Here is a 22,196-nt window from a genome sequence, read left to right on the forward strand (position 1 = left end):
ATATTATTTTTTTTGTTTGCAAAGATCCCATGGCTACTCCAAGAAAAAAAAAAGAAGTACCGACAAATACTCCACTGAATATTTGTCTTATGGATTTATGCAACAAAACCAATGTGCCTCACATGTATGGCAGTACTTTCAAAGGATAATATGAAACCTTGTAAACTAAAAATCTATCTAGAAAAGAAGCACACAAGATAAATCAGTAGAATACTTAAAAAAAAAAAAAAAAAAAAACTGTGATGATTTCTAAGCTAGAAAAACAGTGTCTCAAGTGTTTAATAAAGTGAATATTGTATACTGGCATCATATGAAATTAGCAAAATAATAGCAAAAGTAGGAAAACCCCACTATGTTGATGAAATAGCAATTCTACTAGCAGTGTCCGTTATAATTTCTTCAGTTATGAAACAAAATGCAAGTGAAATTACTAATTTCATCCCTTTATGTAACTCTTCTGTGTCACGACGCATGGCAGAAGATGTAGAAAAACAATTGATAGCTCATTTGCAAATGAAAAATTTTGCTCTTCAACTTGAGGAATCCATTTTAAGAGATAATGAGGTCATTTTATCAGTATATGTTAGATTTAACAGTGATGAAGGACCCAAAGAGGAAATGCTTTTTTGCTAGAAGTCTTGTTACAGACATAAAAAGTGAACAGTGAAGAGTTTGAACGGCTTGTATCACATACAGAGGTGAGATAGCTATCAAAGAGGAATTGTCTTCAGTATTTCATTGCACTTTGGGAATCTATTGTTTCCTTTCCTTGCTAGCACATAACTTGGAGAATGTTTGTGATGTTTTTTTCTTATTGATAAAAAACATCTACAAAGTTGTAGATGGCCTATACCCCTCCAGGGGTTCAAGGCAATAGGGATTTTTTCTTATCAGATATATCTGAAAAATTGAATTCACTTAATAAACCGCTCCAAGGAAAAGATTCTGATCTGATATCTAGTAAAAGTGCTATTGCTGTTTTTCTGAGTAAACTACAGTTGTATAAAAATAATATCAGGCGTCGTGCATTTGAACAATTTCCTTGTTTGGCTTCTGTTAGCAGCGATTTGCAAGATGTAGATCCTGCATTATATGGTGAATATACGGAAAATATGCATGAAGATATGTAAACTGTTTACTGACTTACTCATGATGGTTATACCGACTAAGGTTCCAATTCCTTTCAATGTTAATGTTGCTGATATAAAAATATCTTTGCAAGAGCCTCTGATCGAATTACAAAGTGATGAAATTATGCGTGAAAAATTCAAAGATGGAAAAATACAATGTATCGAAGGCAAATGATGTTGCTACAAAGTACCATTTGCTTTGGGATAAAGCACAGCTTTTCCAATATCTTATCTTGTTGGATAAGTCTATCTTGTTGGAGAGGATTTAGTTGTGTTTTTCAACTGTTATCAAAAGTTCACAATAGACTTGACATTGTGAAAAGAGATAATTTTCGATTATCATTAACATCAATGGAACCAGATGTAAAGAAACTCATCGAGCAGCATCAACCACAAGAATGTCATTGAATAAATATGTCTATCGCTTTTTTTTTTTTTTTTTTTTAATTACACATTCACTTTAACTGTTTATCAAAAATTTTAGCCAGTGTACATAAATGTTACAGGGAATTCAATTGCCTGAAAAGCTCTGATCTTCATTGTCTTGACTATGGAAGAAACATTGTAATATTGTAATACAAGATATTGGTAAAGAATTATCACTATAATTTTGATTATTATTTTCATAATTATCATTATATTTGTAGAATACTTTATTTGCATTAGTTTTCATTTAAAAATAAGACTTAATTATATACTATTTCTTTTGTTTATTAAAACCTCAAAATTTGTCTTGGTGAAAAATAGAATATTGTTTTATGACCAATAGTTATGAGGGGGGTTCACCAAGTAAAAAAAAGAAAGGAAAAGGTATCCATGGGTAAAAAAAAAAAAAAAAAAAAAAGGTTGCGAACCATTGGTATGAATGAAAATGTAGAAAAAAACAAAAAAGAAAAGAATTATCATGCATATACGTGTTTGTATGTACAGCATAAACTCAACAAATGGTTTTTCTTTGGTTCAGTTAACGAGATTGTTGAACACAAGACTTAAGAAACCGAGAACATTCAGAAGACTAGGAAGAAAAAAAGATTTACTGTAGATACAAGTTTTTTTTTTTAACGAATTAAAATAACATTTAGTCATAAAGAACTTTTACAGTTTGACAAAGTCGGATTTTTTTTTTTTTTTAATATTAACGACTGGGATGAAAAACATCTTGTGTTCCAAATCATTTTATTATTTATAGAGATATGACAGAACAAGAAGAAACAACAACAACAAAATAAAAGTCAGGCCAATATTTCAGTCCTACCCAATCCGAAGCTAATAAATAAGAAAGTCTTGTAATACCAGCAGAAGGTTCCAATGTCTTCATACTAATTAAAAAAAAAAAAAAAAAAAAAAAAAAATGTAAATTTGAAAAAAAAAAAAAAAAGTTTTAATTAAAAAAAAAGAAAAAAAAAAGAAAAAGTGATTTACAGTATTTATTTTCTTCCTTAATAATAATAATATTAATAATCCCTATTACAAAACTGGACAATAGCACTTCTTATGGCCAAACATTGATTAAGGTTGGGTGGACAAAGGTTGTGAATAAAAATAATAAAAATAAAAAAAACAAACTTTTATTAAAAAAAAAAAAAGAAAAAAAAAAAAAGAAAAAAAAAAAAGAAGAAAAAAAAAAAATGACCGTAGAAATGCAGAATAAAACACCTACAAAAGGAATGTCAATGCATCCATTTCAAATGCGGTCAGCTTGTCGGGGGAGAGGGAGGGGGACATCGGGCCAGGAATGGCTGCACTGTCACGTCCTTTCAAGGTGGTCAGTTTTAGACAGAGCTGTATAGCTGGACAAGATTTCCAACCCTTGAATAAACATTACAATGCTACACACGCAGACATACGCGCATACATACTCGCACACATATGCACACACTGGGATGGTATATAGCATCGGAAATTAAATCACAGTCGTCATAATGAACTACAAAATCTTTTTTTCTTTCGAGTCTGCTTAGCAAGAAATGGTATCATTGCTATTATTCTTATTTTTATTGTTATATTAATAATAGTAATTATAGTTTTTTTTTTTTTTACATTTGAAAATGTTGGCTCGTTTTTTTTTGTTTTTTTTTGTTCTTTTATAATGTTAATATGCCAGTGGAAACCCAAATATCGTGGATAGATCACAAGAGCCAGCACTATAATAAGAAAAGAAATTGAACAAAAGATAAAGAAAAAAAAAGCTTTCTACTAAGAGGTTTAGCAAATAAGGAAATATAAAATAATCTATTGTTGGTTGGTTGTCTATAAAATAGCAGCAGATTGAAAGCTAAGTTTGACCATTCCGGAAAGACTTGATATGCAAATTACCGGTAGGCGCTACTGACCAACCAAATTTTATTTTTTTTTATTTTATTAATTTTTTTTTTTTTAGAATAAAGTGGGGAAATTAAAAAAATAGGAAAAAAAAAAAAAAAGAAAAATCTAATCAGGCCATGTATTTCAAAAATATGACGACACAAACTGCAGTAACCTAAGTATGCTTGCCTGTTTATATATATATATATATATATATATATATATAAAATTTAATGAAATGTTTTGAAAGTAGAAACACTGCATTTAACAAGTTCTAGTCTTATATGTACATTTATATTTAAATATATATACAACCTGAAATATACAAATGCTAATTAACATTGAAGAAAAAAAAACAGCAACACCAACAACTTATCCAATAGCACAACCAGCCAGTGTGCATCTTAGCTATTAAGATGGCACCTTTGTGGCACAGATTCTCATCCTATCAGAGATTACTGCATTTTATTTTGATGCTAAATTGCATTCGTTTTTGTTTTTCAGATTGCATATATAATTTAAAAGTGCATAATATATATATATATATATATATCTATATATATATACACACACACAAAGAAAATGAACCTCTCAAAAGCAGAACAGAAACGCATTAAAACGGCAGACCTTGGACAAATAAGGGCTCAATATCCTATCAAATAAAACTATATCAATAATAAAAAAAATGCACCTATTTTACTAATGTTTCACTGATCAGAAATGTTTCAAGTAAGTCTGAAACATGTTTGATGATACTATGAAACTGCAGTAAAGCTAAATACATTTTATTACTGATATATAAACTGGGACTTTCAGCGAAATACAATGCGTCTACTTGCAAACTATTACATTAACTAAAATTTGTTTAATATTCATAATCTATTTTATGCATGTGTATGTATGTATTATGTGTGTGTGTGTGTGTGAATCGTTCCCTTTCTTTGACAATTATTCCTGTGTTTTCTTTGTATTTATTTATGCTAATGAGTTAGATGTGTGTGTAGCTTGGTAGCACCTCCTATCCACAATATTTGGGACACATCTGCAAAGAAACTTGCAGAGGTTGGAATGTTTTTTTTCTTAGTTGTTGAATTTTTATTATTTTTTTTAAAGATTTTTTTTCCTCTTCTCGCCAGTGGTTTTCGTCATCGTCATTGTCGTCTGTCATTATCATCCAGTCGTGTCATCGCGATGCTGATCCCATTGTGTTTTACAAGTAAGGCTAGCAGCCACAGCCCTCTTTACTGGGTGCTTGGTCTGTGTTGAGTGCGTTACGAGGAGCAGACGGTTTATGCTGGACTCCGGACTCTGCGGCATTCAGGTCCAGACTGAAAGAAAAAAAACAAAAAAAAAAACATTCACAATAAGTAAAGAAGCAAAAATGATACTAGAAACTAAATTTGGAACATTATAAAACTGGATACGTACAGATTTTCTATGTTCAATTTCAAAGCTTTTCAAATGTTTTTAATGTCTTCTCCAGACAAAATTCAAGTTTTCAAAACAAAATTTCGGATTGGTTTTACAATCCACAGCATTTCAAAAAAGTGGTAAAAATCAAATACACAACAAATAAATGTTACCATCTATAATATAAATCTCACCTGTCTGTTTAAATGTATGTCTGCCCATGGCCTACTATATATATTATTATAGTAGGCCATGGTCTGCCTAAAACTTTCGACAGAGGTGACGGATTTACACGAGATCGGTATCGTTTTGAAGCTCGACGCTTCGAACAACAAATATCGAAAAATTGACCAAAAACATTAATTCCCTCACCCTCAACTGGGCACTTTTCTGCAGGGAGGAGTTGCTTTTTTCGCCGATATTTTTGAAAGTCATCCTCTCTTTTCGATTGACTAGCCTTAATTTAAACCTACGTCACTTCCAGTTTGGCGATATTTTTGAAAGTCTTTTCGATTGACTAGCCTTAATTTAAACCTACGTCACTTCCAGTTTGGCGATAGGCGTAACAGCAAAGACGCCACATTTTTTTTTTTCACATTCTTTTCCTCCTTCGCGTTACAGGTTCGAACCTGCCTGCCTACTACCACTTTTTGTGCTCAAAACACACGTCCAAACACCTGGGCAACGTCGGGTACCCAGACTAGTAGCCAATAAAAGTTACTTTGCAATCTATCTGCATCATAAGTAGTTTTGAATGCTTTTGATTTCATCTCAAATATTAATTTTTCAGGACTTTTAAATTTCAAACCAAGATGGCTGCTGTCTTTTCTATTTTTTTTGGTCCATTTTCAGTTATCACAATTTTTGGAGTGGTAGATGAGGGAGTGGGAAAATTCGCCATTGCAGGATACAGAAGAAAATTTTTGTTTTGAGAGGGCTTAATTTTAATTTATCCCCCCCCCGGGGGGGGGGATGATATTATAAATGAAAGCAAAAATAGAGGAAAATTTGACCCCCCCCCCCCAAAAAAAAGTGAGAAAAAATTTGTGATAATTCAAAACAAGACCGGTTATGTCCCTTTTTCACACCACAATTCAAGACAATCTGGTGATAAAGAGACATAACTCTTGTATCCACAATTTCAGAACAATGTATTTCGATTTCATTTTCATTATTAAAAACATATTTTAATGGTATTTTTATTAATACTTAAAAAATAATTACATAGTATTTATTTCGATTTCATTTTTAATATTTCGACAAAATTTTTTACTGGACTTTAAGAATCTAATTTTCAAGACCTTTCAAAAGAATAAAGAAATTTTCCATATTTTCAAGGATTTTTCAAGGTAATAACAGAAATAAGGACTTTTCAAAGAAAGAAGTCAAAATTCCAGGATTTTTCAAGTTTGTACAAACCCTGTAAAAGTATATTATCGATACTACAATATATTTCATGATATATCAAAAAAATAAATGATCTTTCATGACATACTATATATTTTTCAGATACCTCAAGGAAAATTTGCAGTGATGCACTGCCCTTATTATCAATTTCAAATTTTGCATCATATCAGCAATCCTGACCCGATTCCAGATAATTTATAGTTTTCAAGGAGACTATGTGTGCTGACATAGCCAAAAAACTATGTGTTCTAACAATTTTCAGCCATTTTTTAAATAACATGTAATATAAAATATATATTAGACAACATACTATGTCTATATTTGTTTCAGTATTTACTTCAATACTCAATAGATGAATAGAGCTTAGTATAAAACTATACTCACGCAAACTACGTACTAATGTTTTTCTTTTCATCCAAATAATTCTTCGATGGAATGAAATGCAAACTCTTCTGTGTCATAAGTAAATTTTTCTAATGTTTATTTATTGAAAGAGATTCTGCACTTGTTTGGTCTTCAAACTATTAAATTTTGTGTGTGCGCATATTATATATATATATATACATACATATATATATATATATATATATATATAAGATACATAAGGTATTTAAAGACACTATTTTTATAATTTATATAAAAATATACTAATTAATGATTTTTTTTGTTTTTAAAAATCTCATGGAAGATACTACTAAAACTAATGAAATGAAAAAAAATACTGTAATAGTGTTTATAAAAGGTAAACACAGCAATTGAGAAATTGCAAGATTTCTAAAAGTCGCCAAATCTTTTATTTGCAAAGTTAGAAAGGAGTTAAATAAAAATAATGGTGATGAATTGGCCATGAGCAAGAGAAAACAGCATTGCCAACGTTCAGATTCACTCAGAACACCTGAGTTTGTCAGATGGGTACATGGCATGATCGACAAAAAACCTTGGGACATCAATGCGACATAGTGCCAAAGATCTTCAAGTGTCTAAAGGGACAATAAGGAATGTTGTTCATCAAGACCTTGGATACAAATCATGTTCTGAAGCAAGGTCAGTTCATGTCAACAAAAACTCCAGAGAATCATTTAATGCATGCAAAACAACTTTTAAACAATTTGAAGCAACCAGAAAAACGGGAGTGTCTGGTTTTTCTCTGATGAAAAAAACTTTGACTAAGATCAAAAAGTCAATCGAAGAAATGATGGGTGGCTATGTGTGAACCCCCGCCGATGTTCCAACTGTTTTGTACACAAAGTCTCCAGCAACAGCGATGATTTTTGGTGTTATTAGTTGTGAAGGGCACATCATGCCTTCTCATTTTTTTCATAAGGCCTAACCCTAATACCCATGCCGAGACTCTTCAAACCATTAAGTCAAACTTATGGCCTCCTAACTCACCAGACCTTGATCCTTTAGATTATTATGTGGGGAGTGATGTTGAAAAAGGAGTTAATATGCATCCTGATAACATTAAATTCTTTCTGATGGAAGCAATAACTCGAGCAATGGAGGACAAAGACCACCTGATCAAAACTTGCAGTCGCTTTTATATTTATTATATTTGCTTTGTTACAGGAAATTGTAAATTTCAACCATTTAACAAATTCATTTTCTGCTTTTCTAAGTGTTTAAAATGTCCTCAGATACCTTATGCATCCTCTGTCTGTGTGTGTGTGTGTATATATATATATATATATATATATATATATATATATATATATAGATAGATAGAGAATAAATCACAAAGTTATATTCCAAAATTCATGATGTTGACCATCCTATAATTTATTCCTTTAATTCAGTTGACTTATACAATTCTTGACAGTAACTGTTTAGTAGAGCAAAATCAATCACTTAGTTATTATATCAATCAGGGAATCTATTATGCCCTAAACTCATCAGAAGAAATAGCAACAATCAATCCGTAAAAAGGAATATATATATATATATATATATATATATATATATATATATATTTTTGGTTTTTGTTCGTTAGTTATTTACTTACCTTCCATCTTGAATATTTTGGTAAATTTTTTTAGCTGTGTCAAGAAATGCATCTTCTACATTTTCTCCGCTAAAAGAGAAAGAAAAAATATAGATTGGTAACAAAATCTTTGAAAATACAAATTTCTTCAAGCCATCAATCCTAAATTGATATATTTAATTGGATTAAATAAAGATTTAAAATAATGTATAACTTTTTTTTCAAGAAACAACCATATGAGAAATGGCTCATTATCAAGTCGTCTGCACCGTTCAAAAAATACACTTAATACTAGTCAACAACAAATTTGTTGCCTGCATTTTTTCAGCTGATTTAGGACAAATCTGATGTGCTGATACCAAACATTGGTTTTACTCAATCAGATCCAGTTTGTGAGCTATGGCTACATGTTTTTTTTTATGTTTTGTTCACATGTATGCATGTGTGGAGGATTTTTTGTTCACATGTATGCATGTGTGGAGCATTTTTTGTTCACATGTATGCATGTGTGGAGCATTTTTTGTTCACATGTATGCATGTGTGGAGCATTTTAGAAGATGTTGATGGGGGTAAAATGCCATGTTGAATAATTTTTTTTGATTGGAAATGATTTTAATGACAAGAAATATTCAGGTTCAATAGTTCTGGGTGATTTTTGTCAAAAAAGGATCAATTTGAAGCTATAAAACCTTGAAATCTTCCAAAAATTGGTGTGGCACCGTGCTCAGCATTACATGAAGGAGGACTGACCAGTGTTAGAGGAATTAGTGGCTTGCAAAGAAAAGAATGTCATCAATGACCCTCTCGTGGACAGAAACAGAATATCCTTCCCAATGCTGCACATCAAGCTCGCCTTAATGAAGCAGTTCACCAAGGCTCTCAACAAGGATGGCGACTGCTTCACTTGTGCTAGGCTTTTCCAAGATTGACCATGGAGAAATTGGAAGCTGGCATCTTTGACGGTCCTCAGATCTGGAAGGTCATCAGAGGTCCAGTTCGAAAACTCAATTAACAAAGTGAAACTGGAAACGTGGAAGGCATTTGTTCTGGTAATGAAGAACTTTCTCGGCGACAAAAAAAAAAAGAAATTCTGCAGAACTTTTCAAAAACATGCCGACTGCTTTCAGAAATCTGCAACATAAGCGTCAAGATGCGCGACCTATTTTCATGTATGGACTAGTTTACTGAGAACCAGAGTTCAATGAGTGGCGAGCAGGGAAAGAGATTCCATCAAGACCTGAAGAAGATGGAGACCAGATATCAGGGTTGCTGGGATGCAGTCATGGTGGCTTACTACTGATGGAATCTGAATCCTTGCTGCTGAGCATTCCGGGAGTTTGAAGAAATAGAAGTTCAAACCCTGAAAGTTTGAACAATGGTGAAATAACATGCAATTTACGTTTACTTACCTTTATCAATGCCCACCATTTAATTTACAGTAATCGATGTTTCTATCAGGTAATCAATATATATTGTTGGAAAAACATTTTCTTTCTCTTAAAAACATTTAGGATAATATGTGTTGATAAAAATTACTTGATAACACCACAAAAATGTAACTAATTTTGTCACAAAATGTTTTTTTTTCCCCCTGCAAAATCAATTTAGCACAAAATCCTGAACTGATATAGAGAAACGGATGCAACTTCCTAATTCAGTAGTAAAAAATACCCTAAATCAGTTGTAGAAATCTAGACAACATTCAAACAGTAAACAAATTGTTACCTAATGTCATTTTTGTTTAAGGTACTTTACCCATTTTCATTATGGTAGACCAGACCCATAAGCATTTGCTTTAAAATGGAAACGGATTTCCCTTTTAAAAAATTTAAATTTTGGTTTGCTGGATTTATTGGTATATAGAGATCATTTAACACCAATTCCTATTTATTTCATACAAGATTTTGATTTTCAAATTGTTTTTCTATTTGCTCATTTTTTATCTGTTGGGCTCGTGGATGTATCGATTTTATATCCATGTTGATACCATGAAAGAATTTTTTGATGACATCAGGGTTTAAAGTTTGAAAACAGTAAAACTTATGCTTAAAATATTCTACAGTCGCAAGAGACACGCTGATGAAATCTGTTTTTAAACACTAATACCATGATACATTACAGAATTAAAAAAATAGACAATCAAAATGTTACTTAAACAATCTTCTTTAAATTACAGATATTTAATAATTTGAAAACTAATAAGTGTTTTTTTTTTAATCTAATTTTAAAAGGAGGCTGGGAGTGGTCATATTGTTTAAAATTTGGCTGATATTCAATTTGACTACAGAGACTGTTTTTATTTAACATGATTAAAACTTTAATCGCTAAAAATCATCAAACTTGACTTTTTTTTTTTTTTTTTTTACAAAGGCATCACCACATTATCAAGGCCCAGAGGCCACTCAAGGATAAGGGTTAAAGAGTGTACAGTAGAAATTGGTCAATATAGTAATCATTAGTAATGAAAATTTGGTAAATTTAATAACTTATATGGAACGGCTCATCAAGAACTTATTTACTTTAGACTTGAACACAACCATATTGTAGTCAGCCGGAAAGCAGGAAAACGGAAGACAATTCCACAGGCGTGCAGTTCTAAGAAAGAAGCTTTGTTCATGGAATCTACGTTTAGGTTTAGGCACAGATAAAGAGTGGGGGAAATTATTGATAGTGTTTACAGCTGTTTCTATCAAGTAATCAATATATATTGTTGGAAAAACATTTTCTTTCTCTTAAAAACATTTAGGATAATATGTGTTGATAAAAATTACTTGATAATACCACAAAAATGTAACTGATTTTGTCACAAAATGTTTTTTTTTCCCCCTGCAAAATCAATTTAACACAAAATGACTTATAGAATTTAAAAAAATACTTGATCAATTTACAATTTACATGATTTTTGGAATATGACATCTTCATTCCATGACGAGTATGTGCAAAGATTTTTCTGTATTTTTGTTTTGTGAAATCAAATGTAATTCTTAAAAAAGAACAAAACATCAAAAACATTTTCCAATTATAGCTGAAAAATCAAAATCAAGGGAAATAATTTTTTTTTGAATATAAAAAGATTTCTCTCCTTTGCAACGAAAATTATTTCTTTCACTATTGAAGTTTAAAGAAAACTGTGGAAAAAAAAAAGTTAAAATCAAACTACATCCTGGACAGATACAGATAAGACATAACCAGATCTATTATAGATGCAATTATTAAAACAATTTACATAAGAACATTTAAAAATACATTTTAAAAAGTCATTTGTAATTTGTATTGTTCTTAAAAATCAAATGTTATATCTGGCCAGAAGCAATTGGTGCGCAGTAAAAAAAAAAAAAAAAAAAACCCGGGGTGTACTTGTGTAGTTTAACCAAGACATTAAAAAAATGAAAATATCGAGAAAAAAGTTATATTGTATGTATCCGTTTTGGACTGAAGTTCTCCAGAAAAAAATTTCACTTAATTTGATAAACTAGTTTTTTTTCTTTTTGCAGCGGAAAAACATGTTTTCATGACAGTGTGTTGAAGGTAACCATCTTTGAATTTTTTGAAAATGCCACGGGGAGATAACTCAGTTTAAAGGGATGAAACTTCCTTCCCATCTTTAATACTAGCTTTTCTTCCTAAAAATCGAACCTTTTGCTTGGTATCATAAATTGTTTTTTCGCTGCAAGAAAAAAAAAAAAAACCAAAAAAAAAAAACCTACTTAATGAAATTTTTTTCTGGAGAACTTCATTCCATAACGAATACATACAATATAACCTTTTTCAATATTTTCATTTTTTAATGTCTTGATTAAACTATACAAGTACCAAATCCAGATTTTATTATTTCATGACTCATTCTGTATGTCAAATAAAAATGAATCAAAGGATGTTGAAACTAAAACATTCACTGTTTTTTTTTCTTCAAAATCAAAGTGTAAACAACTATTTATATAAGATATTGAAGGATTTTTTTTTTTCATGATACCGGCAGCGACAAAATATGAAAAATATTGTGACGAGTAAACAAAGGCATAAAAAGTATAAATTAACGAACAGCAGTTTCGGTATCAAAACATTGCAACTTTTTTGTCCATTTCAGAAAAATTATTATGTACGCCATTTTAGCATTCAATATTTTTATTTTTTGGGTCACTTTATTTTCAATTCTTTGTACATCATGCAATATAATAACAATCATGGAATATATTTTTCAGATGCCTCAAGGGATACACTGACCTCCTTGCCAATTTCAGGTTTTGCAAAATATCAGCTCAAACAACAAACCTGACCCGACACTGCATGTGGCAAATCGTCTCCTTGAAAGCTTTCAACTATGTTTGCCGACATTGGGAAAAAACAAAAATTGTTCTGATAATCTATGGTCTTTCTTTTTAACAACATATCAGCAGGCATCGCCCAATGAGGCCAAGCATGCATGAGGTTGTGAAGGATATGAAAAGAAAAAAAATTCAAAGTTACTTTTGAGTTCGCCCATCTGCCCCACTTTTTTTACTAAATTCTTTTCGATGGCTCTGATCTTTTTAGTCAAGTCAATTTAGACACAGCTAGTAAAAGTACGCATTTGAATTAGAATTTTACTTACGACCCTCCACTTTTAACTTAATCAATGGCAACAGTATGCACCAAATGTTCCTGACCAAAGGGCATATAAAATTATTCAACGTATCGATTAGAAAAGGTTTTAAAAGAAATTAAATGCATAAAACCAAGAATAAGTTCAATTATTGAAGTGAAAACTTTACAAGCATGGATGATCTAAATAAGCTGTTTCTTCATCTCTCTTGAATATTATCCCCATCTAATAATACAGCAGTGACAATGATGATATAGGCATAGAATATAACAAATTTAGATGAGTAGCACTAATACAGATTTCAACGAGTTAGGTACAAATATATATGTGCTTATAGTAACTAGTAGAAGAAACAAAGGATAAAAGCATAAAAAGACAAGGATAGAACACTGAGAGCACACACACACACACACACACACACACACACACACCATTGTGATTGGTGGTGATTTTATTTTATTAGACTGGTCTAAGGTTCAGGAGAGCTGGAGAAATGTGCAAGACTATAGGCCATTATATCTTTCTGTAACTAAAAATCTCTTGTTTTAAAAAATGCTAGTAGGGAAGAATAATTAGTTAAAAAGATTCACGGAAGTTGTGTTTACATCAACTTAAAAAAGATGAGAAATAAAAAAAAAAATTTTAAACTTACGTTTTAGCACTGCATTCCAGAAACATTAAACCTGAAATTTAACAAAGATAAATAATTAACGAGAAAATAAAGGAAGTTAAGAGTCATCCTTTTTTTTCTTTTTTATTTTTAAAGACCGTCTGAAAGCATTCAAAATATCTATTTAAATAAATATTCTGGAATATATGCAGTCAAATTCATGAGAACTCAAAATAGTTAATACAGCTAATCCCTTGGTTATAAATTACTGATGAGGGGGAAAAATTGGAGATTTCTATAAATACAGTAAAAAATTTATAAAATGTCCAGCTTTCTAAGACTAATTGTTACAGCTAAAAAATGTATATCAAGATGACCAGAAAACTCATTAAGTCACAGGAGTTAGAGACATGATTCCTGAAAAATTCACAATAATGTGATGAATCACTCAGCAATCAATAATCCTTGACTATCCAACCATTATATTATTTAAATGATAACAGATAAGGTTGAACAACTTGGTATGCAATTCTCATTGAATTCCACCGAGGATGCTGCAAACCACTCCTGCCTGAATTTCTCATTGCAGATTAAAGCCATACTTCATAACTTGACCATCGTTCCTTTCCATATCCAAGATATCATGAAACAATCTTGAAATCTTCAAACATGTAGGCCTGATCTTATTCCTGCTATATTAATAAAGAAATTATCTGATTAATCGGTGCCTGTTTTTTTCTAAACTCTACAACTATTACCCTACACGTCCTCTGGGCCGCATTCGTCACATCCTGGTTCACGGGACCATATTTGGGATATACCCCTGGGCGTGTTCATCGATTCCGGCTCACAGGACCATAGATGCAACCCTACAGGGCTACATTCTTAACTGTCTAGTGGTGGACCCTTCAAGGGTGACCAGACTCTCACTGGTTACCGGAAAATACCGCTATGCTGCTCAGGGCACCTGAAATGTGCATGACCCTAAGTCTATGTGGCAACTCTTATCTTCAGCTGGTCACTCGTCGTTCGTCAGATGCTGGGGTTGGGTTCATCCTTTGTAGACGCTCTGATGAATGGCGTGTATGCTGCCCTTCTCAGCTGCCAAACTGGGTTTCAATTCAGCAGTTCAAAAAAATAACTCAGTGTTTCTTATGAACAAAAATATTTAAAAAAAAAAAATCTTCATGGTAAACTTTGTACATGGAAAGCTAAGTTCTTTGAGTTCTCAATGACTTTCTGATGCAGGTTGTTACAACTAGGTTTGTTTAGGCAATTTCCCAGCTAGGAACAAGAGCTTTTCAACTTAGCTTCTCTGGGGTTTTGGCTCCTGCCCCACTGGATGGGAGGCCAAGACGATGTGCACTGTTCAATGCTAGCCAGCAAAAGACCCCTATTTCTAAAAACACAATAGACTTCTTCCCCCTATGTCACTTGTAAATTACTCTTTCTTTTCTCTATCCCATTATTTTATATTTTTTTTCTTTTCTTATAAATATCTTTCGTAACCATATCTCTCTTTAATTCTCCTTTTCCCTTTTTCTTTCTTTCTCTTCAACTCAAATTACTTTTCCCCCCTCACAGAAACCGTATTATCTGTCCAAACTAACTTATCAGCTAACTCTCGTATTTTCCAAGTTTTGTTTTCATGCTCACTTGGTGGTCTGACACTTAACAAGACCAGGTGACTTTATGACAATATTTTCTAGATAATAGAGCAGACCTCTTGTCGCCATGTCAACTTCTCTTTATCATATCAGCAATAAAACATATTCCAAACTTTGGAGAAAAAAAAAAATTTTCTAATACCCCATGTCGAACACCCCACCCAACTTTTAGCAGGGTGAATTGGTATTACCCGGGCAAGTAACATTGTTACACAACAAATGCCTTATTGAATCTTGCTTTCTTGATAATTAGAAAATTATCTGGTCCCAATGTTAAAAAATTCTGGTGAAAGAACTGACCCTCAAAATTATCACCCCATCAGTATCCTTTCATTCTTTGCTAAAATCTTTGAATTGTCAATCAATTCAGCATTAGTTCGCCACCTCTTCACTGCTAAATTTCTGGCCATCAGTATGGAATTAAACAAGCATGTTCTACTACGTATATCCTAATGGGCTACCCTGCATTGCCAGGGGAAAAAAGTAATCTATTTTTATTAAAACTTCTTTCTCTCTCCAAACCCCTTCCTCCTCCACTGAGCCCATTTCTCTCTAGCTGGATACACACACAAATCTACTTCATATAATAAATTTCTCAAGTACAAAGCATTTTTTTGTAAAATTACTATGTAACAATTAGGACTAGGACAACAGCATATTATTTTCATTGTTTTGACTCTCGAGTTTGTATCTGTTGATATCTTATATGCTTTTATATAGGGTGATGTGGTTCTCGATTGATTAACTGTGTCTAACCATGTTGGATATATACTCGAGAGTCAAAACAATGAAAAGAATATGGTGCTGTCACAGCCCTAGTAATAAGAATGAAAAACTGCCCTCCCGACAAAATGTTTCAATTGACCCTCAAAGAATGAATATTTTTGTTCTAAATTTTAGGTACTATTTATTCAGGGCAACACTGATCAAGAATATATAAACTTTTGGGGTGTTTGTTATGTACTTTTTGACTTTTAGCTACACACACAAACCACACAGACAACTGTCTTTCATATAATAGATAAATAATATTAGTAAAAATCTATCTAGTACAAAAAATATTTTAGAGTACCATGTTCTTTATTTTAATGCAGGATAAGTAAAAGATGCCTTTAATAAACAAACAAAAATACCAACCATTTTCTTCGGCAAACTGTTTGGCTTCCTCGTACGTCACATCTCTTTGTCCTTCTAAGTCAGATTTATTGCCAATCAAAAATATAACCTACGAAAGAGAACAGATCACCATTACAATCAAAAGAGCCAAAGATAAATGTTCTTCAAAAACATCAAAATAGTGAAAAAACAAAAAAAACATTTAAATTTATGAATCTATAATCAAACATGACAAAAGCTAAGATTCCTCCAATCGAAAGCCCAAAAGTTTTTGTTGGAACATTTTTATATAAATGGTGATATGATTAAAGAAAATTCAACTAGTTCTAGTAGTAATACACACGGACGAAAAAACGCTTTGGATAATCACAGATTTCAAGGTAGTTCTACTAAAATAGCCATATTTTTTAAACCAAAGCACTTCAAGTCTTCAAATTACTACTGTTTTGTTCGGAAATGAATATACTTTCAAATGAATTAATAAATATGAATGTACATTATATATTTTAAGAGTTTTAAGCAAATAAAGTGATAAAAATGTGAACGTCATAAAATGGCGTTTTCGGTAAGGTTTTGTAATGACCCCCCCTGTTTTCTAAAGGTCCGTACCGTGATTGTATGAAGAATTTCGTCATGAAATTTGGGAACCAATTAGAAGAGGTGTTAATCTTAATACTGTCAAGTGTCCGAAATATTTTTGACCATTTCTTTTTTTGTCGTGTTAAAAATAAGACTTTAATATGACGAGTATTGAACATTTTGAAAAAAAAATTCTTCGGACACCCAGTAGTAAGTAAATCAATCTTTTTACTATCTTTATCAATTAAAAGTATTGTTTTATGTTGAATAGGACCACGGTAATTGATAATTTAAAAGGACCTACCCGAAAAAAAAATTGTTTCTATTTATCGAATTTGGTCAAATGAAGTTTAAGCAGCAGCAGCAGCTCCAGCCTGTAGAATCAGCGATAGCACAGTTGTAAACAAACACGCATTCTTTAATTTTTATTCAAGAACGAATTAAGAAAAACATGAAAATATGAATATAAATGTTCTTATGTTTAATTAGAGCTATTTTGTTATCAGAATAACATTAGTTTAGAACTATTCGGTTTTCAGAATATATAATAACAACAATCCTAACCAATTCGGCATTATAAATCTGTTGCAATTTCTCACAAATCTCGTCAAATTTAAAAACATGGTTAAAAAAACAAAAACTTTTGTAGATATATAGCTTGCATGCACTTTTATTCTTTAAATTAGTTTTGAACAGCGAATTAAAACAATGTTTTACTGCGAACAGCCACAAATGTTTTTTTTTCAAAATCAAAATAAGTATCAAAATCTCGTTTATACATAGATTCGAAAAAGTTCTCAAAAAACAAATATATAACAAATAAATGTTATCAAAGGCAAGATAAGTTACTTTTCTACCAAACTGGCTATATTTTTTGTGTTTTTATTCAATGTAACATGTTTATTCAGCTCGAAAAAAATACAGTGTTTACCGTTTAAAAATGGCGCCTGGCCCGACTCTCTTTGACACGGTAAGTTTGAGAAAAGGAGTTAAAAATAAAAAAAAAACTATACAAAATACTGTTAAAAACTCACCGAATATATGTCAGCCTATGTCACGGTAACATATATTGAGCGAGTTTCTAGCAGTATTTTGTCTACTTTTTTATTTTTAACTCTTTTCCCCAAACTTACCGTTTCAAGAGAGTCAGGCGCCATTTTAAATTTTCCAAAACATCGGTAAACAGTTTTCAAGCTGAATAAACATGTTACATTAAATAAAAACACTAAAAAATTATCCAGTTAGGTAGAAAAGTAACTTGCTTTTGATAACATTTATTTGTTATATATTTGTTTTTTTGACAACTTTTTCGAATCTATGTGTATAGTAATACAAACCCTCAAAATCTATATCAATATTCTTGAAATTTTAAAAGCAGTTAGAAAACACATCAAACTACAATTAAGAAGCTTTTTATTTCGTTATTTTTTTTTCTACTTATTAAGCGAAAGATATTTTTACAACCTGCTCCAGCGTAGTATAAACGGCCTATGGAATTAACACCTTCAACCTCGAAAATAGAAATCAACAAATTTTTGAACGCTCTCTTTGAAAAAAAGCTCTCTTAACTTCACCTCTAATACAAATTATGTGTGGCAAGTCTCCTCCTAAAACACTCTTTAACCCTAACAATAACACTAAGTTCGAGTGGCAAGCCCCCCCCTCCAACAAAATACCTCTGTAAGATACATACAAGCATCTAAAACAAACAAACAAACAAAAAATAGATCCTTCCTTAAAGAAAAATACACATAAAAATAAATTGGTTAACTGTCCTAAAATGCTAGAACGGCCAGGAAATGATGAATTATTTTACATTAAATTTTTGTGAAACTAACCGCTCCCCCCTCTAATATTGTTTTTGTTAGCTTTGTCTCTGTCAAGTTTTCAGTATGTTCACACATAATTTTCCTTAGCCCTACAATTAATTCAAAGTCCGAATGGCAACCCTCCCCATATTCTCATTGCATAGAAACCCTCTTAAAACTACACATAATCATCTTAAAAAAAAAAAAAAAAGCATGCATATTTTCCCATAGAAAAAAAAAAACAGTTAACTGCCCTAAAATGCTAGAATGACCTGTAATAGGAAATTATTCTACATTCAATTCTAAAATAATTTGTTTATCTTTCATTAAAGTTTTTCATGGCATTTTATACATAATTTCCTAAAAAGGTAGAATCACATTTTGGAGGGGTGGTCAGAAGGAGTTGAGTGGGGTTAAACAGAAGGTGTTAATCTACAATAATACCAAAGAAATATTGCAATATATTCATTTTTAAATGGTCTTATGTTTAGATTTAAGTTTTTTGTACATAAAGCACATTACAATTCAACTTTGAGTTCTCCAACTTCTTTTCTGTTTATGGATACATGGCATTTTTAAGGAATTGCTGCATATTTATGCACATTTACTGCAGATTATTTGGAAACCATAAACTTTGGGAGATTTTCAGTTGCATATTCTGATTCCTTGTACAAAAATACACTTATATGGTAAATTTCATTTCTTAGTCTTGTGTTTTAACAAAGATATGACATTTTTACTGAAAAAGTAGTGTAAAAAATGTGACGAAACGCATATGGTCTTAAAGAGGGAAAAATATCCAAACGTGTGAGGCACAAAAATAGCCATAACTTCCTTAATTTTAATCAGATTTTAAAAATTTAAAAAGATTCTTTCTTAGCTCATCAAGCTCTTTCTATGCATACCAATATTGAAATATTTCAAGCTATTTCAATTTTTTCATGTGTATTGCTAGTTCTAGATACTGCCGATAGGAACTGACCAATCAAATGGAGCCACGTTCTGCTCCACAAAAATATTGGATCTTTTAAAATTCCAGCCCATAATCTTTCATGTATACACGATAAAGAGCTATGCTCTTAGCCTGCAAAATTTTTAAGTCGAAGACTACCAGCTGAAAACTGTTTTTCATCTCCAAGACTTATACAGACTAGCTAACTATCAGACACTCTTCTGAAAGTAAACATGGCTTTTAATTTAAGCTAAGAGCGTGTTATTTAATAGCTTAGTGTACCATTTTTGCAGTAGTAGCTCGTTTCCAATCTAAACCAGATGGGGTTACTGATTGGATTAGTATGATGTTGAAAAACCTGAAACGAGTAATAAAGCCAACACACTACTAAAGACTCATTGAAACATCTTCTAAAATGTGTTTTTCTTAAATATTTACATTTAAATGTTTTTCACATTGCTATTGTCCTCATAAATATCAATATTTATGGCTTTTAATTAATGTGCCCTTCAGTCTTCTTCAGATGTATTGGTAATTTTACCTTTGTATCATTGGCGTACATTAATGTTACTTGCATACTTGAAACCAATGGAACTGATTTCAGTGCAAATCAATTATGTTTTAATAAAGGAAAATATGAAGTACATAAATGAATCAGACACTTTATGCAGAAGCACATTAAAAGATTAAAACACAAAAATATTTATATTGATGCCTCCTCCCCTAACCCATTAGCAAACACTCTTACTATTATGCCAAACTGGTCGATCCAAAAAATTTTACTGGTCAATTTTCAGAAGAATCTGAAGTAGAATAAACTCTTTCCTCATACGCTGAAGTCATTTTTTGCCACTTTTTTGTTATAAAATATGAACATATATAAATGGACCAGACACTTAACGCAGGCAAATGAAAGAGTGAAACACAGAAATATTTATATTGATGAGGGCCAATAATTTTTTAAAAAGAAAATTATTTTCAGAAGTTAATTTTATTATGTTACATTATAACATTTTTTTTATTTTAATAAATAAATAGTACAAAAAAAAAAAAAAAAAAAAAATGTAAGTCCTGTAAAGGAATTGTATTTAATCTACAGATTGTCTTTTTTCTTCATAAAAATCATTAAGCCATTAAACTGATTACCATCTTGGATCTTTTTGCAAACATGTCTGTATGTCTATCTAAAATTGCAGACTATTCTTGCCAGATTTTTTGCACATCTGTGAACACATACACAAAAGATGGCTGAAAAGAAGATATATTTGAAACAGAATTTTCAGCTTAAAAAAACAAAACATTTCAACGTAACGAATATAACATACCGTATTAGGATTTGTTAAATTCCTTGCATCTGTAAGCCAGCTGCTTAAGTGATTGTATGTGCTTCTCCTGAAAAATATACATTTATATAAATGAACATTCTGACTGATAAATGTATATTTTTCAATTATCATCCTAGATTTCATTTGAACAAAATCAAATTACTGCAGAAATATACTTTAGTGAAACTGATAGGCAAAAATCAATTGCTCATGACCTTGTTGTGTTGTATTGGGAGTCAAGTCAGCACGAACCCAAAAATGCTTGGATGTGGGCAAATTAATTGTGGTGTGTCGTAAGCTAAGCAAATCAGTCATGTTGTGGCACAAGCTGCGAAAACCAGTTGTTCCGCTAGCCAATCCCTGATATCAATTGATTATTGTGAGCATATAATGGATGAAATTGACACTCGTGTCTGCAACAAATGGTCGTATTGATGCCTTTTGTAAAGTCAAGTTTCATCGTTATTGGTGATACTATTATTTTCTTCCCTCATAAACATTGTTGCTACTGACAATTATCTCTCATTTTCACATCTTTGTGTTCTCGATGATATTCCATTTTAAAACTTGTTATATCAAAGAAGAATGGAATAAAAAAATCCTTTTGCTAAAATTTAATGTAGAAGAGCACAAGACCATTCCTTGATTTCTGAAAGATATATAAAGTATCTTTATTGATTCTTATACGTTGCTATAGTTGCACGATCATATAACATTTTATGCGATACCGACATGTATCGTAGACACTTGATCTTCATTGGTCCTTACTCTGCAAACATTGATGGAATAATTTAGCTCCCTCAAGAATCTCTGCAGCTTCATTTTTAATTGCATAAAATAAAGTAGAATCTCATTGGTGGGGGGGGGGGGTAGCAAAGTTTCTTTTTATGGAAATCACTCTAGACAAGCCAGGAGGCCATTACATTTAAGGAGCTAAAAAAAAAAAAAAAAATACTTCAAGGTTAAAATTAAAAATCAGCTAACAATACAAGATGGATTCTGATCCAGAAAAAAGCAATTATTCCCTCTTTGTATCACAGAAGAATAAGCAGTGTCCTAGTGAAGGACGAGAAGGAAAAAACTGGAGAAATTTCGAACCATGTGGTGGTAACAGTGACTTAGAAACACATGTCTGGCCAAGAGGAACTTTTAAAATAAGATAGAGAGATGACTTGACGACAATGTGTTGTGGGGCAAGCGATAATGTGTTGTCGAGCAAGTTACAGACATAGCAGTTGGCTGTAGCTGCAAACTGGAAAATGGGTTATTCATCTGGGAGAAACGTAGGGATGCGCCCATATTGTTGTTGGCTTGCATAAGTACGT

At 31.6% G+C, this 22,196-nt stretch overlaps 1 protein-coding gene across 4 annotated transcripts in view; it reads right to left on the reverse strand.

The window, feature by feature from the left end:
- Nucleotides 1–3,616: 3,616 nt before the first annotated feature.
- Nucleotides 3,617–22,196, reverse strand: part of LOC145241387 (ras-related protein Rab-14) — a 161,635-nt gene continuing 143,055 nt past the window's right edge. For 3 of the 4 annotated variants that reach the window (XM_080104305.1, XM_080104308.1, XM_080104307.1), the window contains exons 5-9: nucleotides 20,872–20,938; nucleotides 16,229–16,316; nucleotides 13,467–13,497; nucleotides 8,254–8,322; nucleotides 4,326–4,762 (exon numbers count right to left, since the gene is read on the reverse strand). In XM_080104305.1, coding sequence (XP_079960431.1) covers nucleotides 4,657–4,762; nucleotides 8,254–8,322; nucleotides 13,467–13,497; nucleotides 16,229–16,316; nucleotides 20,872–20,938 — 361 coding nt within the window. In that variant the 3' untranslated portion in view covers nucleotides 4,326–4,656. Of the gene's footprint in view, nucleotides 4,763–8,253; nucleotides 8,323–13,466; nucleotides 13,498–16,228; nucleotides 16,317–20,871; nucleotides 20,939–22,196 lie in introns of all 4 variants that reach the window. The other variant, XM_080104306.1, reaches the window with a different exon arrangement.

This window comes from Euprymna scolopes, chromosome 20 (genome assembly GCF_053919585.1).
Source record: "Euprymna scolopes isolate OS-2025 chromosome 20, ASM5391958v1, whole genome shotgun sequence".
Lineage (NCBI taxonomy): Eukaryota > Metazoa > Mollusca > Cephalopoda > Sepiida > Sepiolidae > Euprymna > Euprymna scolopes.